Raw genomic sequence first — 27,808 nt, forward strand, 5'->3', positions numbered from 1 at the left:
GAGGTGGTGGTGGTGGTGCATGTTTACAAGTCAAGAGTGGACATTGGATATCACAGTATAAATTATATTGGTAAATTGTCATGTGCTGTTTGTGCTTGCTGAGAGCAGACTCTAAGAACAAGATGGATTGCCTTTGTCTCAGAGTTGACACTATTTGTCTCCAGTCCTCCAAGACTCCTTGTCCAAGAGCAGGCTAGTTCCCTGGGGATGAGACAAAGAAAGAGAAAGAACTTCAAACATCTAAGGATACTAAAAACAATGGACATCTGAGAACAGCTACAAAAAGACAAGCAAACAAACAAACAAACAAAAAACCCACTATTGTCTACCAGGGTTACCATTCCTTATTCCATGACATAAAAAAGCCAGCAGTGGAGACACTGGAAGCTCTTTCACGTAGATTGTCTCCAGGGCACATCTGGATCAGGAACTCCAGCATGACTTTCAGCAAGGCTTCTCCAGTCATTTCTTCTTCAGTCAGATGTTGTAGAAACCCAAGTTGATATTCTTTTTCTGTCTATCAGATACTTTGAATTTGGTCTTTTACTTAGCAGCTTCACCAAAGGAGAGGCTGTGTTCTGCCAAGGACTCTACTGTCTCAACTAGGCTTGCCTAGTCATTTCTGAAGGATGTTATAAGTTCCAGATTTGATGACACCTTGCTGTCTACCTGCTGTCTGCTAATTGTTCCTTTACTTTCACCTCTTGCAGACTTACTAAACTCTCTCATTTAGAATCTACAGTACAAATAACATAGATAACTGCTCAGAAAAGAATGGGGATCTCCATCTATTACTGTCCACTTACTTGGGAGACAATTTCTCACTGAGCTTGGAGATCACCCATTGTCCAGATGGGCTGGCCAGTGAGATCCTTGGATCTTCTCTCTGTGTCTGCAAATACTGGGATTAGAGGCAGCTCTATCACATCCATCTTATCATACAGACTCTGAGGATCCGAACTGGGGTCCTCAGACTTGTACAGATGCAGTTTACCCACTGGGTCATTCCCATCCAAACTCTTTTTTGCCCCTTGAGTTAATTTTCTCAAGTATTTTTCCATAGTGACAGAAAAGAAAAAAGAAAGAACACTGATTGACATGATCAGTTTAAATCCCAACTGATCTTCATTTTTAATTCTAGCTGTTCTTTAACACGTGTTGAGCCTGACTAGGAACCTTATAGCACAGGCTAGGTCCAAGGACTTGCAACCATCTCCCAAGGTGTTTAGAGATGAAGCAGAAACACCAATCTCCTAGTATTAGTTAAACCAAGGTACTTAGGAAAAGGAAATAAAGACATACCATAGAGTTAAATATATAAACAGAATCAATTCAAGATCTCCATAGCAGTTCTGAAATGGGCAATGTATGGCTTTTTGTCTCTCTCTCTTTGTTATATTGATGTTGATTTTCAAATTTCATCCAATTCCTGCTCTTATGAACATAAATGTCACTACTGTGACCGTGAAAATCATGTAAGAACAGAACTGAGCAGATAACGATAATGCAGATTATTAATTCAGGCCCAGGAGCAATGCTACAGTGCTGACTCGAGATTCCATGTCACCCTCTTTATTGTAATTTCTCTGGAAAACTTCAAGTGTCATTCTGCATATGGATAAAATAAAAGTCGCAATGCAGAAACCATGTTAGGGGACCATGACAACTTCTCACAGAGGAAACGATAGGGACAGAAGATTGGATCCAAAGGGACCTAGACAAGATCAGCAAGGTTGTGGAGATGTCCTTTATTGTTGTGAAAAGAAAGAAAAGGGTAAAGAGGGAACCCAAAAGCTATCTCAGCCAAGGAGAAAGTCAGGGACTCTGTGGTAGCCAGGAAGCATTCTTGCTTTGTGAGTAGCATCCTCAGAGGCTAAGCACAGCAGGAGTCACAGGTAATTTCAGGAGATGATTGGCAGCTTGCACAAGCGTAGGGATGGAGGGGCCTGGGAAGAGGAGACACAAGAGTCAGACTGTAGGATTGGGAGGAGAGGGAGGCTTTTTCCCGAGCCTTCCTCAATTGTTCCTCTCATCCCCTTCAGCCCTGCTTTAGCTGCCTGCAGTACCCAGGCTCTTCCTCCTTCCTTGTTCTGATTTTCCTTTAGTCTTTGCTGTCTACGGGAACATGGCAGCAAGGACACAATAACCCTGCAGGAGCACTGGCTACATGTCTCGGGCTAGTCTTACTCAGCTAAGCATCCACATCTATGTTCTTTCCCCCTGCTTAGCTTGTCCCAACCACCAAGTACAGAGTTCATCCTAGTCCTGAAAAGGAAGCATTCGCTAAGGGAACAGATATCATGGCAGGGGCAGCTATGGCGACTCTCTAGTACTCACCTTCTGCTACACATACAGGATTAGCTCTTGAGACACATCTGGGGAAGAGGGAAAGGGATAGGTGGGGCTGTGCTCCTACCTGCATGGTCATGAAGCCAGGTCACCGCCTTCCTTTCCAGAAGCTCCCACTCATATTTCGTGTCCTTGCCATTAGCATGTAGCCAGAGTACAGCCAATACTGTGGCCCAGGCAGAAGGGTCCCCATCCTGCAAAATAGACAGAAACTTCCGTGGTGCTCCATGCAGGGCAGGATGCCACTCAAGAGCAAGCAGAGAGATTCACTGTCTCCTTCCTCATTGTTCCCTAATCTGATGCTACATGGAATTCCCTGGCCCATTCTTACCATACAGACTGACTGAGGCTCAAGAAAACATTCCAGTACCACTTAGAAATGGACTTAAGGTATAAGTCCAATGTAGCCATCATCATATTCCACAAAACAACCCATATACACAGTACATGGATAATTAGACTGTATGAAGAGAAGAAATTTGATTTTTTTTTTTTTTTTTGGTTTTTCGAGACAGGGTTTCTCTGTGTAGCTTTGCACCTTTCCTGGAACTCACTTGGTAGCCCATACTGGCCTCGAACTCACAGAGATCCACCTGCCTCTGCCTCCCGAGTGCTGGGATTAAAGGCGTGCGCCACCACTGCCAGGCTTATATATTTGATTTTTTTTAAAGTATTGTGTTCATGAATTTTGTCTTTGTATCCTCAATTGCCTATAAAAATATATAAGGAAAAATCAATAGCACATTTCCAAACATAAACACAAGTAATACAAAAGTGAGAAGATTTTTCCAAAGTTAGTACTCTAGAAATGATGGATGTTGGAATTAGTACACCTAATGGACACAAAAGGAGCTCTCTTGCCCTTTACAGTCAGCTGGAGCATGGATTTCCACTTTTTGTGTGTGTGTGTGACAGCACAGACCACCAACTTCCACATGGCCTCAGACTTTAAGGTGCCATAGACTTCAGCATAGCCTGTCCTGAAGACTTCAGTACAGAATATGGACCTCAACATGGCCTTGGGGCTAGATGGACCACAGTTCCCATTATGGTCCCTGAGGCAATCCTGCCAATGGATATCAACATGGCATCAGGTGGCAGCACAGACCATGTATATCCACGTGGCCTTTAGTGGTAACACAGGCCACAGGTTTCAACAGGGTCCCCTGTTGCAGCAGGACAATGGGCCCCAACATGGTCTTAAACACATTGGCAAAGGAGACAACTTTCTGAACAGAACACCAGTCACTCAGTCACTAAGACTGACAATTAATAAATGGGACATTATGAACCTAAAAAACTTCTGTAAGGCAAAGGACACTGTCAATAGCACAAAATGGCAGTCTACAGAATGGGAAAAGATCTTCATCAACCCCACATCAGACACAGGGCTGATCTCCAAAATATGTAAAGAACTCAAGAAACTAGACTCCAACAAACCAAATAATCCATTTAAAAATGGGTACAGTTCTAAACAGAGAATTCCAAATAGAGGAATCTCAAAAGACTAAGAAACACTTAAAGAAATGTTCAACATCCTCAGTCATCAGGGAAAAACAAATCAAAACAACTCTGAGATTCTTACACCTGTCAGAATGGCTAAGATCTTACACCTGTCAGAATGGCTAAGATAAAAAACACAACTGTCAGCTCATGTTGGAGAGGATGTGGAGCAAGGGGAACACTCCTCCATTGCTGGTGGGAGTCCAAACTTGTACATCCACTGTAGAAGTAAATGTGGCGATTTCTCAGAAAATTGGGAATTGATCTACCTGAAGACCTAGCTATATCAGTTTTGGGTATATATCCAGAGGATGCTCAATCATACCACAAGGGCACTTGCTCAACTATATTCATAGCAGTTTTATTCATAATGGCCAGAAACTAGAAATAACCTAGAAGTCCCTCAACCAAAGAATGAATAAAGAAAATGTGGTACATTTACACAATGGAGTATTACTTAACTGTTAAAAACAATGACATTAAGAAATTTGGCCGGGCAGTGGTGGCGCACGCCTTGAATCCCAGCACTCGGGAGGCAGAGGCAGGCGGATCTCTGTGAGTTCGAGGCCAGCCTGGGCTACCAAGTGAGTTCCAGGAAAGGCGCAAAGCTACACAGAGAAACCCTGTCTCGAAAAAAACCAAAAAAAAAAAAAAAGAAATTTGCCGGCAAAAGGATAGAATTTGAAAAAAATATATATCATTCTTAGTGATGTAACCCAGACCAAAAAGAAAAACATGGTATGTACTCACTCAAAAGTGGATATTAGCTACAAAGTAAAGTATAAATATGCTCTAATCCACATACCCAGAGAAGCTAAGTAACAAGGAAGACTTAAAGACGGTAGGTGCACTTGAATCACCCTGAGAAGAGGAAATAGAATAGATTATTTAATGGGTGGAATAGAGGCAGGTGGGAATGAGAAGAAGAGAGAACAGGAGGGGTCAGGACAAAACCCGGTATAAGGGAAACTCCCAGGAATCTACAAGGGTGACCCAAGTAAGATTCCTAGTAATAGTGGATATATAGCCTGAACCAGATAAGACTTCCAGTGGAGGGATTGTGACACTAACCCAGCCACATAACCTTCAGCCTACAATTTATCCTGCCTGTAAGATATGCTGGGGCCAAGGTGGCACAGAAATTGTGGAAGTGAACAACTAATGACTGGTCCAGCCTGAGACCCATGCCATGAGAGTGATCCCACACTGACACGGCCTGGAATGCCAGGACACAGAGTCAGGATAGCCCAGAGACCTAGAATAGAACCAAACAGGACTAGAAAAATAAAGTCAATGAAATGATGCCTAATGGCCTAAGGATCTTCTGCTATGCTCATAGGTTGGTACCTAGCCCAATTGTCATCAGAGAGGTTTTATCCAGCAACTGATGGAAATAGGTACAGAGACACACAGGCAAGCATTAGGCAGAGCTTGGGGAATCCTGCTGAAGAGAGGGAGAAAGGATTTCAGGAGCCAGAGGGGTCAAATCCACAGACTCAACTAAGCTGGAATCCTCGGAGCTCACAGACACTCGACCAACATCCAGGGAGCCTGCATGAGACTGACCTAGGCCTACACTCTACATATATATGACAGTTGTGTAGCTTGGTCTTCTTGTGAGACTACTAACAGTGGGAGCAGAGGCTGTCTCTGACTCTTTTAGGACCCCATTTCTCATACTGAGTTGCCTTGCCCAGACTTAATATGAGGGGAGGTGCCTAAGTCTTATCGCAATCTGATATGCCATGTTTGGTTGATATCCATGGGAGATCTGCCCTTCTCTGAGTAGAAACTGAGGAGGAGCAGATAGGGGAGAAGGGGCCCAAGGGGAGGAAGGGGAAGAACTGGGATCAGAGGGGAGGGGAAACTGTGGTCAGCATGTAAAATAGTAGTAATAATAAAATAAAAACCATTTAAAATTTTTCAAATTTTCAATTGAACTTCAGATGTGATATTTATTCTATTTTACTATATGTTTTTACTGAATTGAGTTTGTGAATTCCTGTATGTTAGAGCTGAGTTCTCTTGATAATTTCCTACTCTAATTAGTAGCAGATTTTTTTTAATGTCGAAACAGACTTATCGCTTTAACAAGGAGCCAGTATGAAATAATTTTGAAGAAATATTCCCATTAATTGTGTCTCACGCTTTATTTTTTTTTTCTTCCTGATGAGAGATTTATTTGGCCCAAGTCAACAAAACAGGATGTAGATATCAAAACTGGAGCAAATAGAAAGCATACATCAATTTAAAGGACTTAAACAGATATAGATTAGAATACAAATAATGTGCGCACACACTCATAAACAAGGGGAGGACACAGGAAAACTGCAGAGATGCCTCAGTTGTTAAGGACTCTTTCTGCCCCTGCAGAGGGACCGGATTGAATTCCCAGAACCCATGTCTGCTGGCTCACAACCACCTGTAACTCTACCTACAGGAGGATGAATGGCCTCTTGTCTTATGTGGCACCTGCACTGCTATGCAAATACCCTCAACTGTGTCTCACACTTTAACAACTCAGAACTGTATTTCTTCTTAATAGTTTGACATCTGTCTTTTATTTAAGTGTTTTTTTTTTCCGAATAGTATTAGAAGATTCAGAAGGTAATCTTAAAATTCTGAAGAAGGTTTACTCTAGCCAGCCTATTTGAGAACACAAAATAAAGCTATATTAAGGATGTTATTGGAGTCTCTGAAGACAGGACATCCTAGCATTGAATCTAGTCTACACTCACTGGTGCAGAGAGAGTTCATTTTCCTAATGTTTGATATCTTCATCTATACATAGCAAAATAAATAGAACCTGGCTTAATTAACTGAAATGAGGAAAAATAAGTATATTAATACTAAGGGCTTAAAAAATCTGTCTGGTGCAGTAGGAAGATAAAAATTATTTTTTTTACAATAATGTCTCTGGGAATATGATTAATATAGAGGAGCATTTATTTTCACTTTGACATCTGTAAGTCTAACCACACTTTCCTGTAGCTAGGCCATTAATTCCATGGTCTTTAGGGTCCATCTGAAGTAGAAATAATTTTATCTTCTGTATATTAAAAGTTAATTTCACCTTTGCATTATCTGTATTCTTATTTCTCAGCTCAGCCCTGGTTCATTTCAACTCTAATTATGTTCCTACCATCATGAAGTACACTCTTTCCTTTTTTCCACTTTTGCATCTCACCTTGGCAGGGTTTGCAGCCTTGATGTCTTCCAAATTAGTGCCCAGGATCTTGGTCAGATCCTCATCCAGCTCCCAGGAGCCATTTGCCTTTTGGAGCAAAATCAGTTGCAGAGCAACATTTTCTCCAAAACCTTTGTAAAAAAAAAAAAATGAAAGAGATATGGCATGGGAAACTATGGGAATCACTGGGATCAGAGCCCACCTAAGAAATTCTCCTGAAATAGGAGGCTGCAGTGAGGTTTCTGCAGGAAGTCTACTGAGTTTTTGTTATCTGTGATGAGTTCTGAACACAACAGCGGTGGGGTCTGCTGGGACCAGGACTGATTCTAGGTGGACTGTGTAGGCAGAGATTGCCAGGAGGACTCAAAGAACCTGAGGCCACTCAATTACAGTAGGTTAGAAGCTATCAAGGGCTGTATTATAGATTAATGAAGCTAGTCTCATTCTGGCAATTGTATGGCAATGCCAAATCTCACCTCCTGCCTGCTGCCTCAAGTAAGTTACCCCATAGGTAGAGAAAGCTCCCAGATGAAGTACATGGAAGGTTAGTTTTTGGCTGCATAAGTCAGAGACACAATCTGAGGACCAATTTACCTTTGTGGTCGTTTTGCAAGTTGGTTTTCTTTTTGGAAGAATCTGACTTTTTCATCTTTCTCATGGATGCCACATTTTCCTTACGGAAACATGAAGATTGGGCTTCACTAAATTCAGTATCTATGACAAACAAACATTGCTGAGAAAATTTGTCCTAGAGAGAAACTCCCTCAGACTGTAGAAGTATGTCTTCATAGACCTCTATGGATGCTCACCATTCCTTGTGTGTAAGCACAGTAAATCTCTTGAGAATAAGGCTGGATTGCGACCTGCAAAACATAAATGTACAGTGGTGATTGCAGTATCCTTTATGTGCTGCAACAAGCAAAGATTGAAAAGTATGGGGATCGGAGCCATCATCCCTCCTATCCAGATCGGCTTCATTCACTAACCACAATGTGCCATTCTCCTGTGTGTCCTCCTCCAATACACCCTCTGAGCCTCCTTTCTACTTCCTATTGAGTGGTCTCGAACCACTGACATGTGCTGAACAATTACAGCTGCATCTTACTTTCAATACAGAAGCATTCTTCCAGATACACCTTAAAATGATTTTCCTCTGTCCTCCAAATCTTTTTACCCATCTCCCTTTCAAAAGAAGCTCAACTGTACCCTAAGCATCTAGGTTCAGAAGGTTCGCTTGGCAATTGTCTAAGCCCAAGAATATTACCTTCTCTCTCACCTTCTCTCTTCTACATGTCCTTACTACTATCAACTCTCAACTACTGAAGTCACCTCCTACCAGCAACCAAACTACCCAAAAACCACACCATAGGCTTCCAGTGCACTCCAAACTCACCCATAAATTTGAGAATTTTCATCATCCATCTAAGTAGCCTATGCAATACCTTAATGCAAAGATCTTGCCTTCCTCAGATCCAGTGACTGTGGGTCTTACACACCTCTCCCATGCCCTCAAGGCATTGGTATCATGAAATATTGATTTGTCACAAATATCTTACCTTTAAAATATAATACCCATATTTCTAGTGTTTTAACTTATGGTTTCATATTTTTAAAAATGGTCTTTGACCTGACTTGTACCTTCTAAGTCCCCAAATCTTCTATTTTTTCATATATGTCACCTTCCTTTAATCTTTTATTTTTTTATTCGATCTATATTCCAATCTAACAAATTAACACCCTTATTAGTCCTGTCAATACCATAGCCATAATTTTGAAACAAGATGACAAAATCTTACACTAGAAATGAATTCAACCCTCTATCCTCTTCATTTTTAGGTTAAATTTGCTGATCCTTGCTGTAAATGATTCACAAAAACCAGGACTCTAATCAGTATTTATGCCAACTGACAAGTCACCAAATGCAACTGGACCCTCAGGCATCCCAGAAAAATGATGCTAGATTTTTTCTTTTCCTAATAATCCTCTATCACTCTTTCAGATATCCACTATTTTCTTAAATCCTCTCTTCTACCACTACATTATCGGATGCAATCTAGTCATCTGCTCTGTGTGTGGCCATTGACTAATTATCAACAACAGAAATCAGATTCAAATTAAATGATATGATTATATAAGCTTGTGCTTTATAATATGTCTTTGTGTTCATTTGTACTTCTACATTAAATCTCCCTCCCAGTCAGACGTAATCTATTTCTCTAGAAAACTTAAGGGAAGCCATAAATCCTAGGTGTGGAAAGAAGAGGAAAACAGGGGGAAATTAGGAAATTAAATTTAAGAAATTCTGAAAGTTATTGTTTAAATGATGAGCTTGGATATCAGAGACTCATTATACATAAGTTTGAATTGGGATAAAACTTACAAGACTTAACTTTACGTGCACAAAATGATGTAGACATCACAGGCCTTGGAATTACTCGGTGAGCCAGAGGCCCCTGCACAGGCTGGTTGAGCTCCTTGTTTATGGCAATATAAGCTGTAAAGGAGCTGAGGACTCCAGACTGAATGCTGATGCTGACGACATCCTCTTTTGTTCTTTGTGAAGTCTCATAGGAGCCCAAGTCTTTGGTCTGAATCAGGGACTTCGCAGCCAAGCGGTGAATGGTGAAGCTGAAAGAACACACTATACAAAATTAAAGAAAAAGAAATGCAAATCAAGTACCCAAGACTCTTAAGAGCTAGTGATTGCAGGCAGAAGGACATGTGGAGAAAAAGACTTCACGTGAATGAATGAGAAAGAAAAGATCTCAGAGGAAGCAGCAGAGGCCAGTGACAGGCATGACTGAATCATCCAGATGGCAGAGGAAGGCAGAGAAGGGAAGGGAGAGGTGGAGAAGAGAGAAGACGGAGCAGCAAAGCTGAGTTCTTACCTGGCATTTGTCTTGGGTTGTAGGGAAAAGGTCACCCTGTTTTCAAGACTCCTGCCCTGAAGGGTGTACTTGAGGCACACTTCTCCTGAGCTCTCCACTTGCTACAAATAAGAAGAGAGCAGGAGTGACAAGCAGACACATAGCCAGGAAAATGGGAAGCCCCTCAGCTCAATGCAGTGTAACCCTAAGAATCAGGTAGTACAGGATACTGTAGACACGGCATGGAGGAGATGGTGGGAAGGACACTGGCTGCCTGGCAAGTGACATATCTTGCTGAAATCGCAAGCAATCATCAGTGCTAATAAAACTGCTGATACAGTGTCTCAATGAGTAACAAACAAGAATAGGGACTCACGGGCATAGTCCCAGTCAGTTGGGCATAGACGATTAACCTCTGGCCCCTAAAGATGACAGTCTGCTCTGGGGAAAGCATGTAAGCTAACAGACCAGGAGGCAAATCCCAGCTTAGAGCGATGTCATCCACTGAACAGCTTAGAGCAAACTTCAGAGACCCAAGAGCCTGTTGGAGGAGAGAAGAGCCAGAATTATCCATTAAAAAAAAAAAAAAAAAAAAAAAAAAAAAAAAAAAAAAAGATAATAATGATGGTCATCCACTGAATATTAGCCAAGACCAAGGATGTAATGCATCTCATGTCTAATTACTATTGCTAAGTGAGAAATGCAAAATTCTTTCTCTATTTGTGTATATAGTAAAGTTACACTTGAGAGATGTAAAAGTGTAGATTTGAATGAGGGAAATATTTAAGAAAAGAGACCTCTACAGAAATGAGTAGAAAAGAAATGGTAACAACATGGAAAGAGAAGTTTAGAAATATAATCAGAGATGTCTTGCATTTTTGTGCACTAATAAATGAATGTGAACTTATCATGCCTTTGAGTCTGTCACACACACACACACACACACACACACACACACACACACACACACACTTTCTTATCTTTTCTTTTGTGTCTTTTGCATAGAGAGTGGATTTCTACCAGATCTACTGAGAGTAAAGACTGCAGGCTCAGACAGAGCAGCCAGAACTTTCACCTTCTTTCTCTCTGGTCTTCAAAACAAAAGTCTTTGCACTGTCTTTGCAGCAGTGCCCTGTCCTGTCCTATCCTCACTCTGCATTTGCAACTCTGGACACTCAGCCTGCTCTCACCTTGGTCTGCATCCTGTCCTTGCTTGTGATAAACTCTGCAGAGCCCCCTGATACCCGGGCGATGCCTTTAATTAAACTGGTGGAGGCTCCTTCCCCAATACCAAATGAGAAACATCTGCAACAGTGGAATGATGAACATTAGAGATGGGTTCTTCATAACAGAATTATTACTTAACATGGGCTAATCCGAAAGTCATGAAGAGATTAAAGTACTTACCTCAAAGTCAGTGTAATGCTATCATTTAGAAATCAGACTTTATTTCTATGGGAGGTAATAAATGCTTAAATAAGTAATACAATTTAATGCCATGAGTCTTCTATGAAAAAAAGACTCTTTCATTTTGCTGATGAAGATCTAGGGCCCAGGTATTTGCAAAATCTAAGTTCTTTCCCCCACTACAATGCGGAGAAGCAATGGCTGTCTAACAGCATTTTATCTCTGAAAGCCTTCTTTCATAGTAAACTATGAAAATATTAAAGTGACAAGTAAATACAGTGACATCTTTGCTTATACATTCAGTATCCATGTACATTTTGTTAATGTGAGTCATCATCCCCAAATCCCATGACATGGGACCTGAGAGTTAGTGTTTTCAGTATGTAAGTGTGAGGATCAAAGCTTGTATTGTAGTTTTATTCCCTCTCAAAAACTTATAAAGCAGTCACTATTGGTTTTAGCATTTTCAAGTTGATCAATTAAACACAGGTTAGTGGAGTTTGCAGACATTTGTTATGCAATGACATGGGGGTGAAATTCACCAATTCTTAGAATCTGACAGTCAAGACCTCAAATACAAAGATCAAGACAAAACACTGTAAGTTCTACTCACAGAAACACTGGACTAAGTTATTCAAACTAGAGAGAACTAGAGATCTACAATCATAACTTGAATAATTTGTGTAAAAGCAGACAACTACCAAGACAATAGGCTCCAATGACTGCTCAGAGAATATGAACCTAGGAGCCAAGACTTTGAAATGGAGAGAAGAAAAGAGAAATGAGCCTGCGTATGCTGGTCACTTCCCATCTGAGGCATGTGGCAAGTGTGGATGGCTGAAGTTCGAGGCCGTTTCAGAGGAAGTAGGAAAATTGTGGAGTTTTGAACTTTGTCAGTGGCAGTTTTGCCCCTGAAACCGCCTGAGAATTTTTCACAGAACAATGTAGAGAGGTAGAGATACGCAAGAAATGGTCCAGCCATGAAATTCATTACCCTTTAGCTGGATTAAAGCTGTCAGTTCCTAGTATAGGTACTGCTGAAAGCAAAGAAAAAGACCTATCAGGGGAAAGATACCATTTAAATGCCAATAACACCTACTAAGTCCACTATGTCATCTAATAAACAATAAAGAAAGAAAGTTTTCATAAAATAGGAAAAGGACAGTGTTTCCAGCTCATTTTTTGATGCCAGGAGTGCATAGATACCAAAACCTCACAATATACTTCAAAATTCATAGGATTACTTCTTATTAACAAATATTCAATATCCTAAGACATATGGGCCTACTGAATTCCATAAGATGTGGCAGTAATTGTTCATCAGTCGTGAGGTAGGTTTACCCAAAAGTGCAAGGTGGTATTGAGATATAACAATATTCACTATTTCCACATAAAATAATAAAGGACAAAATCACCACCAATCTCAACAAGTGAATGAATTTCATTTGTTGAAATTCAACTATCATTTATTACTCAAATGTACACACTCCAGGAGTACACACATGTGTTTGCACACACATACACACACACACTTTATATTGGCAGAAGGAAATAAGATAAGAAAAGGTGGGGATCAGAGCAATCAGTATACAATATATATAAGAAGTTGTCAAATAACCAGTTCAATTAATTAAAACCATACAAAATAACATCAAAACAGAAAATTAAAAATCCTTACATCAATCATTATACTAAATCATATAATTAATAATATGATGTAAAAAAATAAAGAAGGGAGAGGAAAGTATCAGAACTTGGAAGATGAAAAAAAGAAAATGAAAAATTATCATAGAAAATGTACCAGTAAGGAAGTATTGTGGCACACTATATATACTCTCAGGATTGAGGAGCTCAGACAAGAGGCTCAAAAGACTTGGGCCCTAGGCTTTGTAGAGAAGCAATGGATCAAAATGCCAGACAGGCAAGGACAGCTGGGACTGTTGGAGCATGCTTAGAACCTTAGCAGTGAGGAGGCTGAGGCTGCAAGATGGATCTAACTCCAATGCTAGTCTGGTCTATGATGTGTGTGGAGAGAGAGAGAGAGAGAGAGAGAGAGAGAGAGAGAGAGAGAGAGAGAGAGAGAGAGAGAGAGAGCGCTAGTGCTAGAAGTACTTACAAATACCATCTGAAATTGACATATTCACTATGCAAAACCAATGGCCAGAAACTCAAGGGAAAAATAAAAGCTTATGAATCAAGTTTTGTACAGACAAAAATATCTGATAAGTAACATAAAATATACTGCTAAATAGAGATAATAATTATAGATTATCCATTTCCAAGTACAAGATGAAAGAATTTTGAAAGGATATATAGATATTTGAAAATATAAATATGTTTAACCTGATCTAAATATCTCTAAATAAATTATATGTATGAAATCTGATGCTATACTCCATAAATGATACAATTTTATGTTTTTTTGTGTATCAGTTAAAAATTTAAAAAATGGCAACTATTTGTTACTACAGCATAGGAAAAAACTAATGAAAATCTCTACACATAATTATAAAATAGTTCACAGAGATTCTGAATATTCTACTAGATGAGGGAAATCACCACAACCATGGAAACTAGGAATCTCAACAAGAAGGAAGACATTCAGAGAAAAATCCTATTTTGTTGCCTTGGAAATATGGGAATCATTAAATCATTAAAATTTGCAGTATTTGTTTTTAATTTTGCCATTGTGTCTGCTAACAAGCCAACAATCATCACATTCCTTAGCCAGGAGCCCTGGATAACTTAAATACTGAAATTTTTTTACTCTCACTATAGGGCTGCTTGTAGAAATGTCTTACTACAGAGTCACAAAGTATGGGAAAGAGTAAAACATTATTTTTATTCTTCTCTCATACATTACATCCAGGCCCCCTATTCTACCCAGTTCTCCCCTATTCTCTCTCTCCCCCAGATCCATTCTTCTTCCATTTCCCTTCAGAAAAGAATGGGCCTCTGAACGTGGCATAACAAGAGACAATAAAATTAAGCACAACTTATGGAACAAAAGAAATGAATTTGTTAAAAAGAATGAAAGAACTCCTGTCCTGTCCTTTCATTCTTTTTAACAAATTCATTTCTTTTGTTTGGGAGGCATCTAGGCAGTGGTACCAGGTCCTGTGCTCATTGCATGAGTTGGCTGTTTGAAACCTGGGGCTTATGCAGGGATGCTTGGCTCAGTCTGGGAGGAAGGGACTGGACCTGCATGGACTGAGTCTACCAGGTTGATCTCAGTCCTCGGGGGAGGCTTTGCCCTGGAAGAGGTGGGAATGGGGATGGGCTGGGGGGAAGGGGAGGGGGGCAGAAGGGGAGAGAACAAGGGAATCCATGGCTGATATGTAGAACTGAATGGTATTGTAAAATAAAATAAAATAAAAAAAAAAGAATGAAAGAACATAAAAATGTGTTCTGGTCCCTAAACTGGCCAGTATGAGTGTCTTATAGCCTTAGACAAACTATGTAGTGTCACAGTGTTTCAGAAAGTAATGCAAGAATCTGGGTGTACACATTGATAAAATAGAAAGAAGGAAAGGAGTGAAGGAAGGAACATGAAATGTTCTCCTTTGCAGTAAGGTGAAAACAGTGAATTTACAAACCATTATGTGAACTAGATATACAGCTCTGAGTGGTGCTATGCAGTCTCTATATTAAGTCACCAGTACCACAGCAGAAAGAACACAAGGAGAAGAAGATGGGGAGGAAGAGGAGAAGGAGAAGAAGAGGAGGAAAATGAGGATAAGAATGAGGACCAGGACTAGGATGAGGATGAGGATGAGGGGGAGGAGCATTCAGTTGTCATTTGGTTTCTGTCTAAGGAATTACTGATTTGGGTAATTGTGTGAAATTTAAGGCTATTGAGTAAATATTACTTGATAACATGTGTACATTATTGTAAAGCAGTCTGTCAGCAGCTGAGCTTTAGATAAGTAGTCAATGTAACATCCCTGGCACAATGCTGATTTTGGAATATTTGTATAAAAAATATCCTGCATTATCCTAAATACTAATTAAAACTTGAGATTCTACAAAAATAATTCAAATTCTCCTTCACAATGCAAAGGAACTATTCCTGCAATATTTCATAATGATTAACTACTGGAACATAAACAAAAATAAATAACTATGAAATACTTTCATGGAAAAATTATGAAATGTGGACTCTAGTATCATATAATATTATATGAACATTAAATATCACTTAATGAGTGAGGTTGGTTTAGTGTGGTTATTTAACAGAATGTCTTTGTCCTTTGAAAGTGAGTGCATTTTTACTTATCATGTTTTTATTGATTTCAACACCAGATATTTTACTTGGATTATATGAAGTCAATATCATTGTCTTTCTAATCAGTGTCCAAACATATTATTTGTTGAATATTTGATATTTGCAAACTAAATCCAAAACAATGTACGAAGAACCAAGTATAATTAAGACAATTTTGCAAGCAAGGCATGAAGGTTCATACTCTAATATAAGCACTTAGAAGGCAGAGGCAGACAGATCTCTATGAGTTTGAGGCCAACGTGTTAGACATAATGAATTCCAAGAAAGTCAAGGTCTGCATAATGAAATCATGACTAGGCAAAAAAGGAAAAAAATGAAGGAAAGAAATAAAGAAGGAGAGAAATAAGGGAGGAAATCTTGATAATGAGTAGAATGGGTGCTCTAGAGCACTGGAAATCAAGAATTGCCAGAGAGATGATTAATTTACATTGTATAGTCCTGAAATACATTTGTATCCATTGGCCAACGGATTGGAACAGAGGAATCAGAAACAATCTACACTTGTATAGATGCTCATCATGACACCCAAAGCACTGAAATTCAGTGATGGAATAACCAGTACAAGATGACCAAATTTCTGTGGTGAAAATGACATTGAAGTGTATTTTAGACACTCTAAAAGAAAGAATTGTGGATGCAGGCAGGTAATCCTAGATTCTTGGGACTTAAACCAGGAAAACTGAAAGTTCAAATCCTGCCTGGGCTATAAAGAGTTCAAGGCAAGACTCTCAAAATAAAACATGAGTAGAGGCCTGGGATGGAGCTCAGTACTGCAGGTTGTGCTGAATTTCTTAATTTAAAATTATAAGGGAAATAGTTTACATGTCTAGAAAAGTCTTCATCTCAAGACCATTGGTTACTAAACAAAAACCAATGTCAGGAAATGGATAACCACTCATGAGTCCAGAAAAACATGACAGAGTCTTGCCATTGCTCATGGTTGCCTACCATGTTAAGTCCCTAATGCTGAAGCCACCATACACCTTGGTTGTACGACATAGAGAAATCAAGAGATACTATAAAGGCTGATGAGAGAGAAAAGACATCAATGATCTTAATCAGCTGTAAGCTCTACAAAGTATTATACCATCTGCCTGGCAGGATATACTCACTGATGCAATAATTACATGACTATTATGGGAGTACCATACTAAAAATCAGAGAAAAGGGTGTTCAAAGCTTTCAGTTGTATACCCAACCCCACCAGGATTCAATGGATAGTCCCAATCCAGTGTCATAGAGATGATACTGATTAAACAAAATTGGTCACACTATAAAACAAAATGACATAAATCTAAGAAAAGAACAGGTAGGGAAGAGAGATTGATGGAGATGGGAAGGAGAAAGGAAAAGTTAACAGGAGATAGAAACCATAATGTATTATATACATATATGAAACTGACCAAAAAAAAAAAACAATATAGAGAGCAAAATCTTTTTAAAGTAAAAGGTAAACTATCCACAAAGCTTGAAAAGAAAAAAAAATTAACAAAGCATATGCAAAAGTCATAATCCCAAAGGAAAACTTCAAAGAATAGAAATTGAAATGGATCACTTGAGTTAGGGATGGTAGCCCATGGCTGCAATCCCAGCACTCTAGAGGCAGAGGCAGGCAGAATGACACCCACTGAGGCCAGCCTGGTCCAGTAAAGGAGTTCCAGACCAGTCAGGACTGCATAGGGAAGCCTATCTTAAAAAACAAAATAGAGGAAACAGTGTTGCTAGTGAAGATGTGAGCTACAAAGAAAGAAAATAGTCATCAATATATTCCTATTCAAAACAGAAAATCAAATAAGTCTCAGTAAAAAAAAATGAAAATCTACTAGAGAAAATAATAACAGTAGTATAGAGATTTTAAGAAATACCAAAAGAGGCCACTTAATGGCTATTAAATATTAAAAGTTGCATGAAATTGAGCTATCAGAAAAATCAAACTTTAAACCCTAAGACACTTTGGTCCCGTGCACAAAACTGGCTAACTTTTAACAACTCAAATACTAAAATAGTTAGGAAATGAAGCAACTGGAATCCATGTATCAAGTTGATGTGAGTCAAATTATTATAGCTTGTGAAACTGCCATTCCACAGAAATTGGACAGCTCTGTCTACTTAAAGAACAGTACATTTGGGTGTGTTCATGTGACTGTGCTTTGCTTTCTGTAGAGTTGGTCCAGGATCCCTTGTAAATACATGGTAACATCTGCCTTTAGCTTACTCATATTGTCCCATACAAATTAAATCTCCAGTAGATGGCTTGTGATATGTAACATAAGCACTACAGAGCCCAAAGAAAGCCCATTATTATGAGCATCAATATAAAATATACTGAACTACTTCATGGAAAAACATATGCAACTTGACTATGGTTATATGCAAATTATGTGTACAACTAAACAAACTGTTGAGATAAAGAATAAAGGTGAGGTATATAGAAAGAGACAACTACCACAAGACTTAATATAATAGCAAATCAAGAAGACTTCACATAATCTACAAGAATTATACTTGAGCTAGGTTTGAACTAGTGAGTGGTGGAAAGAGCAAGAGAACACTGATAACTGACTAGCTCTGGACCTGTGATGGATGCACAGTGTGCACACTGTGACAGCTCATCTACCCAGATAACTATGATTTGAGTAACTTTCTGTTTGAAACTGTCAGTACCTTTGTAATGAAAACATGATTCAATATGTCCTTCAGAGATTTGGAAAAATGAGGAACAAAGACCTTGTGGTATCAGTGTTAAGTGGAAAACTCCTTTTGAAATTTTTATAGAAATTACGGGATCAGCAAGTTCTGGAAAATCCTTGAGGCTCTCTGTCCCTTTAGAAGCTTGGGATCCCATGATATCACATGGAACAAGTCACATGTGGCCCTGCTTGGGGTGCAGGCAGCATAGTATAAACCATACTCTTCTCCTACCTGTGCTTCTTGCTGTTTAACTGAACTTGTTTAATGACACTAAATGTGTCACTTACTTCTCCATCTGTGAAGACAAAGAGCTGCAAAACAAACAAACAAAAGATGAATTCATCTGGCTTCTGTCAAGTTCATTGGTAGACAACAGCATTGGTCCTCATGGACTACAACTATTTACAGTCTTTGTAGCTTCTTCACACAGGGATGGGGACCCTAGTGCTCCACTGTCACTTGCTCCATAGAGACTCTTCAGTGGGAAGAGTTTCACACCCTGGGAAGAGTTTCACATCCTCCCATCCATCTTTTATCTTAAACTTTTGGTACCACATAAGAAGTTGACTGCCTGCCCCATGGAATAGAGGAAGAACGCTGCCTCTGGTCTTTTTCTCTTCACTGTACAGTAGATGACTTAAGTTTACACACTATTTACACAATTATATATGGGAGAACTGGGACTCAGATTTAGTAGAAAATTTCACAATTTGTCCATCTTAGCTTGGTTCCAAAGCTCACCTGTAAGGGATGGCCAGGAATGCAGGGCGCCTTGTAAATGTCCAGGAGTGGTGTCAAGATTTCAGTGCCCCCTAGGTCTGCTTCTAAATCCTTCACTCTTTCCACTGCCTCCTCCATTGTTTTCTGAGTGTACTTCATACTCTCCCTTAGAGAAACAAGCATGTCTAGTCACATGGCAGTCACAAACATTGCTATGCCTATCATGAAATTACTATCATGAAAACTGCTTCTGATGACCCCAATATTACTAATTACTCTGCTATAGTCAGTTTAAAAGTGCCAACCCTACTGTAAAGTACATTATTTCACAGTCCATGGTCTTCCAAGAAACTTACGGAAAGAATTTTTCATAGGAAGATCCAAATCTGTAGATGTTGAAATAACAACCCATAGGTAAACTCTTCAGCAGCAGCAACAGAGTTTCCTGAAGGTGAGAGAAGATGAGGAGATGGAGTGAGAGAGACTCTACCAAACATACAGACCCCAGTCTATTTCCTAAGGGTAGAAAAAGTCACCATCTTATGTCACCTTTTATTTCAAGGCTGAGATCAAAGTGGCCATGCTTGTTATTGTTATAGACCTACAGCTATAAATGAGCCCTACCCATAGCATTTCCAATCATCCTCACATGGCACCTCCCAAAACATTGAAGAATCTGGCTTTACCTTGGCAGCTTCTATGCGTAGCTGAGAATCCTTCTGGTTGTTCATGGGGGATTTCATACTTCCAGAGCAGTCCATGAGGAACACAAATTCTCCACAGGACCTTGAGGCTTCCACTTCTGGGATATCTGGATAGAAGCTCACCATTGCAGAAGGAGCTCCCATCAAAATATCTGTAGAGAAAGGAGAAGAACCCTGTAAGGTTCAAGGAAACTCAGGTGTTCCAAAGTCCCCAAGAACCAATTATCAATTCAATAGAGAACTGAGAAACTGAAATAAAAAAAAAAAACAAACTTGTTTTCTCCTTTTGTGCTGTGTGCACATGAATAATGTGAGTTGTCAGTATAAAAGAAAAAGCAGCAGAACAGAGGGAGAGGGAGGAAAACAAGGTAGGAATTAACAGACAATAACAAAGCAGTGTCAGCGTGTGCAAATTCTAGGCATCTTAACAATTGAATAGGGCACAATAGCTTAGCAGCTGCTAGCATGAAGTCAACATACAGACAAAATTCCTAACAGGTAAATCTCTTCAAGTCTTATTAATGGGAAAGTGATGCCCGGGTCACTGATTACATCTTTAATTAGAACCTTGCAGAGAAATGATATTCATATGCATAATTCTTTAAATGACAAATTCCAAGAGCAGGACACTCAGGAAAGTACCCCTAGAAAACTGGGTGAAAACATTATACATATGAACCAGATACAGATCTTTAGATATACAGCTTATGCAGGAGTAGCATTGTTTTGAATGTGTAAAGTAGATTTCTTCCCACCCTGGGAGACAGGTGGTTAGCATGACACCAGGACTCTTCTGAGAAGCCAGAAGCCCATGAGAATGATGGAAATGGATATCTACACTGTTTAGAACAAGGTCTTATAGGTATCAGTACTCCTCATATGGTGTCTACTAATTCTTTCAAACCAGTTCATATGATTTCACTTCATAAGTCAGAGCTTCCTTGTTTATAAATGAGCAACTCTACTTCTTAGCCTCAGTTGCCTCTTCTGAAGCATCAAGGTAGTAGTAATTCCTACTACAGCACTATTGTAAGGTTAAGTGATACAATATGCTTACAGAATTCAGGATAAGGCTTAACTCACACTGAGCTGTTAATTATAATTTTATACATTTTTCTACTTTTAAATTCGTGTAATTATACATTCTAAGTTTAACACATAATTTAGTTCATGTATTTTTACGCTTCATGTTGGTATTACATTAAAGAGTTTTAGTGAGCCAACCTGCCTGTTAACATACCCTTGTTCTTCTGAAGGACATGAAAAGAGGAAGATATCTGATAAAATATGTGCACTGGGAAGCAGGAACGAGGAATCATAGACAGAAGGAATTAGACTGAGATATGATCAACTATGTCCACTGATAGCCTGCAAATCTGATCATTGAATAGAGATGAGAACATATTCATGGAACCAAGGAGATGCCATAGAAAGGAAGAAATCAAGACCTTAGTTATTACCTATTAAGTAGCAGCATCTTAAGGTTCTATCTGGTAGATAAAAATACTCCTGACTAAAGACCAAGTCTGAGTTGGAATATTTTATGAAAACCCAAACAGGAGATCAAGAAATCAACTGTAGATGTAACCAACCATCTTATTAACTAAGAAACACAGAACCAATGCAAAGAAGAAAGCCAAGAGATCAGAGCTAAGAGCCTTACCACCCGCTGCTAGCCTCTTAAGCCAAGAGACCTCTCCGAAAGAGAGCTACTTCCTGTGTGTTTGTCTTTATATAGTCTTTCTGTTCTGTCTTTTCATTGGTTGTAAACCCAAACACATGACTGCCTCGTCACTGCCTGTTTGTACAGCCCTCTAGGTCTTCTATGGTATTGAGATTAAAGGCGTGTGTCTCCAATGCTGGCTGTATCCCTGAACACACAGAGACTTACCTAGCTCTGCCTACCAAGTGCTGGGATTATAAGCGTATGCCACAAATGCCCAGTTCTGCTATGGCTTGCTATTAGCTCTGACCCCCAGGCAACTTTATTTATTAACATACAATTAAAATCACATTTCAGTACAAATAAAATGCCACCATAATCAACAGCAACAAAGACAGAACATAGAGCTACAAAGGAGATGAGGAAATTGGAAGAAACCCAGGGAAACTGGAATTCCCCTGAGTGACCTCAGAGAGAAGTGGCCAAACTGTGAGAAGAAAAAACCCCTACCTGTAGTTCAGCATGAGGTCATACTTGCAAATACTGAAAATGATGTATTGGTAGGGGTTGAGTATGGAAACCCAGGTTCATGGTAAAGTCATTACACTGCTTTACAGTGACAGCAGAATAAGCCCAAGCTCAGATGTCACCATTATGAATACCATTGGCCCCCAAGGAGCTTCCATATATCCAACCTGGAGATCAAGAGTTGCAGCACCCTTTTGTGTTGTGTGATGATCTTTGTAACCCAGTGCAGAATGGGCCAAAGAAGACAAAGAAAGCAAAACACATATATGGGCTGTGCCAGCTTTTTATAAAAGTTAAGCATACATATAAGGAAATGTTTTAAATGACAATCACTAGATATAAATAAGAAACAAAACTCACTGGAAAGTTAAGTTTAGTCTAAGAAAAAATCAAGTAGGCTACAAAGAATGGGTTTGAATTGGATTCTTGTAATTTTTTCCAAGTTCAATTTCTACAGTACACAGGAGACCTAAAATTGATTCTGTGTTAAATTTGACCATTCCTATTAATCATAAGACAAAAAAAAATGAGAACTGGCAGCAAGATGACATCCAGTTATGATGAATTAAAAAAAAAAATCTACTTAAAGTGTCATTATTTTTCACCTACAAATAACTATTTGCACATTGTCTAGATTATAGTACCATTATTTTCCTAATTGAACTATTATTTTATAGTGATACTAGGAATTATAACTACTTTTCCCATCCCATTACCTGGAGACCTTCTACCTAAATTCTTCCAGTTTGTTAATGTACACTATTTTAATAATGACATTGTAACTAATCATGTAACTGATGACACAAACAGTGACTGCATAACCCTCTCATCATTTACTTATATTTGATACCATTATAATATGGATCAATATCATCTGCATGTCATATAGACATTTATATTTATATCAGAAGAAATATTGTAAATATTAGAATTGTCAAAATGAGTAATTACTTTGCTCTTTGTAGCCCAAATACTTTCAAAACAGTTGAAACCAACTGATTTGCTCCAACACTATCTGACAGTGTAAACTTGCCACACCATGTGCAGCATGAGACTTTATCAGATTTGGACATCACTGATCCTATGACAGGAGACATAGTCACAAGATTACTTTTTATTTGCCATTTTTGTAAGACCAGTCATTGCCACATGTTGATAATGGGCTGCATATTTTCTTGTGAATTATTTAGTCCTATTTTCCCTCTAATTATCTAGTAATCTATGTAAATTAACCTATAGGACATAATCACATGATTACCTATTAAGCCCTGTCATTTTTTACATGTGGAAGTGAAAAGTCACTATTTCAATGGACATATTCTTATCCTGGAATAGGGTAGAAAAATCAAGGCTAATTGGGAGTTACATCTTAGAAAGGGACTATAGTGGGAAACAGAAAATACCTGGCTTCACGTCTGGCATCCCCATCTCCACAGCTACACTGGGGCTGTGCACTGCATTGTAGTAAATCAGGAGTTCCACATCCCGGTCAAACTTGTGTCCTTCAGCCAAGGAAACCTGAGTAGAATACCACCAGAGCAGCCATGTTAGAACTGCCACTGGTTGCTTTCTGAGATAAGGTCATAGGTCAGTGTTTCAGGCTTCTCACATCAGGAACACAATCAGAAGTATTTGAAGGACTGGATGAAACAGAGTGTATACAATACCCAGAGCAGGGAAGGTAGATAGTGTGCCTCTCCAAGCATGGCCAGAAAAAACAAGGGAAATGTGGGAAGAATGAGTGAGGACCAGGTCAACAATGAAGACAGAGAGGACTGACAATAGTGTTCTCTTACTACTCACCTGAGCAGAAGTCTTGTCATCTGCAAGGTATTGAATAGGACTCAAGGAGCAGTTGGATTGGATCCTCTCAATGGCATGCTGGGAAGTGATTGTGGCAACCAAGCTGAGTGTGTAGGGCAGTTCTTCCAAAGGGGTTATAGGGGTCTTTATATTCAAGCAACTGTTTGCTGACCTTTCTACAAAATAGTACATTAATTCTGTTTCCATGTCAACAATTTCTAACACAAACATAATTGTGTATTTCCCCAGCCATTCTCCCACTGGTTTTTAAAGGCAGAAATTACTTACCAGAGAGCTTGTATCTTGGATTCAAGATTGCTGGGAGCACATAGCGAAGGGCACCATCTGTTTCCAGAGGCAATTCTTGCACATACCTCAGGGTAACTGCCACCTTAGACCCAGGATGGAGGTTCCCCACATTGCAAGAAAAGACATCCCTGGAGTAGTCATCCTCTTCCAATAAGTAAGCTTGATGGCCCTGGGAGAGGGCATCCTCATAGTTTCTATGGGCCTAGAGCAAGAGCAGGATGGGTTGAAATGAAATCATGTGAAGTAAAGAAAATACAGCTGTTTTTCTGAGGGAGTGCCACAGATCCTGTGAACTTCACAATTATCCTGGTAGCTTCTACTTGATTCCCTCTGCCTTATTGATTTTAGGCAAAAAGTAATTAGAAGTGAATTAAAGAACAGTCAATATCTGATGGGGGAACCTCATGAATTGTTTATAAAGATAAAAGTAGAATGCAATTTAAAAGATAGAAGAGAAAAGATAATGTACTCATCCTTCAGACCTCCATCTTCTCCTGCAATTCTGCCACAATTTTCTTCCCATCCACCAAGGCTTCAAAGCTGTAGACAGCAGAGTCTTCATCCATGGGGAACACAAAGATTGCCTCTAATGGGACTTTTTCCTCATTCTCATAATTTAAGGTTGTAGACACCCCAGCCACAAAGTCATTGATGGACAAGGTAACCGAGATGCTCTTCAGTGGTACTGGGGAAGATATCAGTGTTTAGGAGATCAACAAATTTTACCAGTCTAGGATTATGTATGTGCTGGGTACAACTACCTCATCACTAAGAGTTGTAAGTCAGGCTTACCTGGCTGCTTTTTGCCAGTGATTAGACCAAAGTGATGTTCCATGGTAACTGCAGGTTTCTGTGGAGAAGACACATCACTAAGAGGTTCGTGGTAGTGTTACACCGTCAATGCCAGCAAGTTACATGCTTTTCTCTCTCAGATCACATGGCAATGGAGAGAGTAAATAAGTGACTGTGGAATGCTTAGCCCTAAGTGACCATCTAGATCATCCTGTCTGCACCCTCACACCTGTCACACTGCAACCAACGTGCAGAGAGAAGTGTCAGAAATTTTCTGAGAGCCAAAGGTCATAGAGGACTACTGTAAGTCAGTGTCTTCTGTCCATGACAGGGCCATATTAGTCATAAACTCAAAGCAGATGTTGTTATCCACACAAGACATGTACCGTCAAGCCAGTCACAGCTCAGCACAGATTGGAGAGGGGTACATACAGTCCAATACCAACCTGAAGAGCTTTAAAGTTGAGAGCTTCTTGGAGTGGGACAGTCATTTTTCCTCAGGGACTTGGACCCTGTTAGATTGCCCATGCTCCAAAAGATGACCCTGAACCTTTGCACATATAAGCAGCACTAATGCCAGTCAATGGGTTAAGAAAAAATAAAATAAAGGGATATACTATTAGGAGAGGGACCTGTTGCAGATGTGAGGGGGAGCTAAAAGGTAGGAATGGGGTGGATAATCAAAATACATTGCACATATCTATAAAATTTTCAAAGGATAAATTAAAAAATATTACTTATTTTAAAAGACATACTCAGGCATATAAAGATTATGCATGCAACATTTCTTTTAAAATAGACATTCCAAAATACAGTTCATGAATTATATTTTTTCACAAATCTTGCATGTAATATAAAGACAAAGAAATATATTGATTATGCTGGGTAATGATTTACATGATTATTTTATCCATAGAGTCTACAGATTGGGCTAATCTCAATCATGGTCCTGAAAACCCTCAAAGCTCTTCTGGGCCTTTCTAAACCTGACTGTGTGTTAGCTTGCCTCTCTCTGTTGTCACTTTGTGCAACCACAGTGCCCAACACCATCAAGGGTGGGTTTCATGGAAATTCATCCTAAGGTCTCAACTGGGAGCACACACCATGCTTGTTCAGATGCCCAAGGATGAGTCCCCTAGAAGTCCAGCCTTGTCTTTCAGATCTACAGGCAAGAAAACCCTCTTGAAAGAACACCCTTGGTTCTCTGGGTATTAGGGATTCTGAAGCCTTTGGAGAGCTTTTTCTAGGTCCTTCAGGCTGATCCTCATGACCCTTTAAAACTCTCAGACTAGGATGACACTCAGTGCAAAAGAACTTGTCAACCTGTACAAAATCCTGAGTTCCATATCTAAGCCCTAGGCCAGGCTGAAGGCTGGGGACACTGTCTTAGTCTCTCTGGAAATCATCCCTCTGATATCAGTGGTGTTTTCTATAGATTTCCTATACATTTCAGTCACAAAAATCTCTACCAAAAAAAGTCTTCTCTACGAAACTGTTTTCTACACCTGCTGTTTTGAGCTATTGGAAAAGTCCGACAGCGTTAGAATGGCTCAGATCTGGACGGCAGCACAGAGGTAACAGCTAAGCAAGAAGAAGGAGGAGGGCAGCAGGCGCTGGGAAGGACTTTCCCTGGAGGCAGGTAGGGGAGCCTGGAGCAGGGGGAGAATTTCTCCTGACAGCAGCAGGAAGCTTCAAGCAGGAGACTCACCCAGGAGCAGCTCAGCTGGAGGATGGAATGTGTCTGGCAGCGGAGATCTCAGGCTGGCAGTGGCCACGACAGGAGGCTGAGAGAGGAGAGAGGCAGACAGACAGACGAGGGTCCCCTACAAGGAAACATCGACTTCCTGAATCCAACCTCAAAACAAATTTCCGGAGTTTCATTCTCTCCTGACCCTTCCTTGGTCACCTGTGGTAAGTGTTCCTTCTGTGTCACAGGACGGAAGCCCTCAAAGGCCCTTGAGGCAGAGACTGGCTCCCGAAGGGACCAGTTACAGACTTCAACTGTATGACACTAGATACCGAAAGCTTTTCCTTGGGTTTGGGGAGTGGCCTGTGTGGTGACCCTGCAGCTTTGTAACTGTTGAGACAGTGTCAGCCCAACAACAGGCAGGAAGCAGGCTGAATCAGCTGGCCACACCCTGTTAGTTACTGCTGCCGGAAGGGGACAATCCGTGCCTCAAGCCCAGGAAAGTGATTGCAGTGTGGAGTGAATAAAAGTTATTTAATCATAGACTCTCTATCCAAGACCTTCAGTGCCAAAAATTTACGAAAGACATAGCTTCAATCTCTCAAATATCTATAGAAAAGCATCTATGGGCTGCAATGGATCAGGGTGGGTGGAGAATGAAAGCTCCATGTTCATAGGGCAAACCTACCTAAAACTGAAAAGAAAAACAAAAAAAGCAACAGCAAAAACCTATTTTGTGAGATAGAGGAAGAGTGAGAAGAAGAAAGAAGGGGGGGAGGGAAGAAAGGAGGGAGAGAGAGAGAGAGAGAGAGAGAGAGAGAGAGACTTGCTCAATTTTTAAAGTTCTTATTAATAAAAAAATTTTTAAAAAAAAGGTACCAGATATTGGGGTAAATCCTGAAAGATCAGATAGACAAAGGACCAAGCCACTGCCATGTCTCACCTCACCAGTTCTACAAATCCTCTGACTGAAATCCTTTGAGTCCTCACTCGAAAGGCTCCAGTCGAAAAAGCCTCCAGCTGAAAGGGACGCTTCTGCTGAAAAGCCTTTAGTTCCTGTCTCCTCACGCCTTATATACCTTTCTCCGCCCAGCCATCACTTCCTGGGGTTAGAGGCATGTGTGCTTCCCAGTACTGGGATTAAAGGTGTGTGCCACTACTGCCTGGCTCTGTTTCTCTCCTAGACTGAATCAATCTCATGTAGTCCAGGGTGGCTTTGAACCCATAGAGATACAGACAGATCTCTGCCTCCTGAGTGCTAGGATTAAAGGTGTGTGCCACCACTGCCTGCCCTCTATGTTTAATCTGATGGC

The 27,808-nt window shown here is 39.9% G+C and overlaps 2 protein-coding genes across 8 annotated transcripts in view; one reads left to right on the forward strand and one right to left on the reverse strand.

The window, feature by feature from the left end:
* The window catches only part of LOC102918524 (olfactory receptor 8G50), a 118,934-nt gene that overhangs the window by 37,135 nt on the left and 53,991 nt on the right, over positions 1-27,808 (forward strand). The gene's annotated exons all lie outside the window — the stretch shown is intronic.
* LOC102927177 (von Willebrand factor A domain-containing protein 5A-like) lies at positions 1,734-27,554 on the reverse strand. 7 transcript variants are annotated; one of them, XM_076576052.1, is made up of 20 exons: positions 27,439-27,554; positions 26,517-26,592; positions 24,809-24,866; positions 24,499-24,701; positions 23,996-24,218; positions 23,708-23,883; positions 23,308-23,422; positions 19,696-19,865; positions 19,366-19,454; positions 19,031-19,175; positions 18,521-18,600; positions 11,097-11,211; positions 10,283-10,447; positions 9,928-10,028; positions 9,420-9,667; positions 7,849-7,902; positions 7,634-7,753; positions 7,040-7,170; positions 2,417-2,543; positions 1,734-1,946 (listed from the first exon to the last, which is right to left on the reverse strand). In XM_076576052.1, the coding sequence occupies exons 3-20, from the start codon at positions 24,849-24,851 to the stop codon at positions 1,867-1,869; spliced, it is 2,385 nt and encodes a 794-aa protein (XP_076432167.1). In that variant the 5' UTR covers positions 24,852-24,866; positions 26,517-26,592; positions 27,439-27,554; the 3' UTR covers positions 1,734-1,866. The 7 variants fall into 7 exon arrangements, with proteins under 7 accessions (XP_076432167.1, XP_076432166.1, XP_042136619.2 ...); XM_076576051.1 differs by having other exon boundaries at positions 26,517-26,631; positions 27,444-27,544; XM_042280685.2 differs by having other exon boundaries at positions 26,517-26,631; positions 27,439-27,544.

This window comes from Peromyscus maniculatus, chromosome 7, assembly GCF_049852395.1.
Source record: "Peromyscus maniculatus bairdii isolate BWxNUB_F1_BW_parent chromosome 7, HU_Pman_BW_mat_3.1, whole genome shotgun sequence".
Lineage (NCBI taxonomy): Eukaryota > Metazoa > Chordata > Mammalia > Rodentia > Cricetidae > Peromyscus > Peromyscus maniculatus.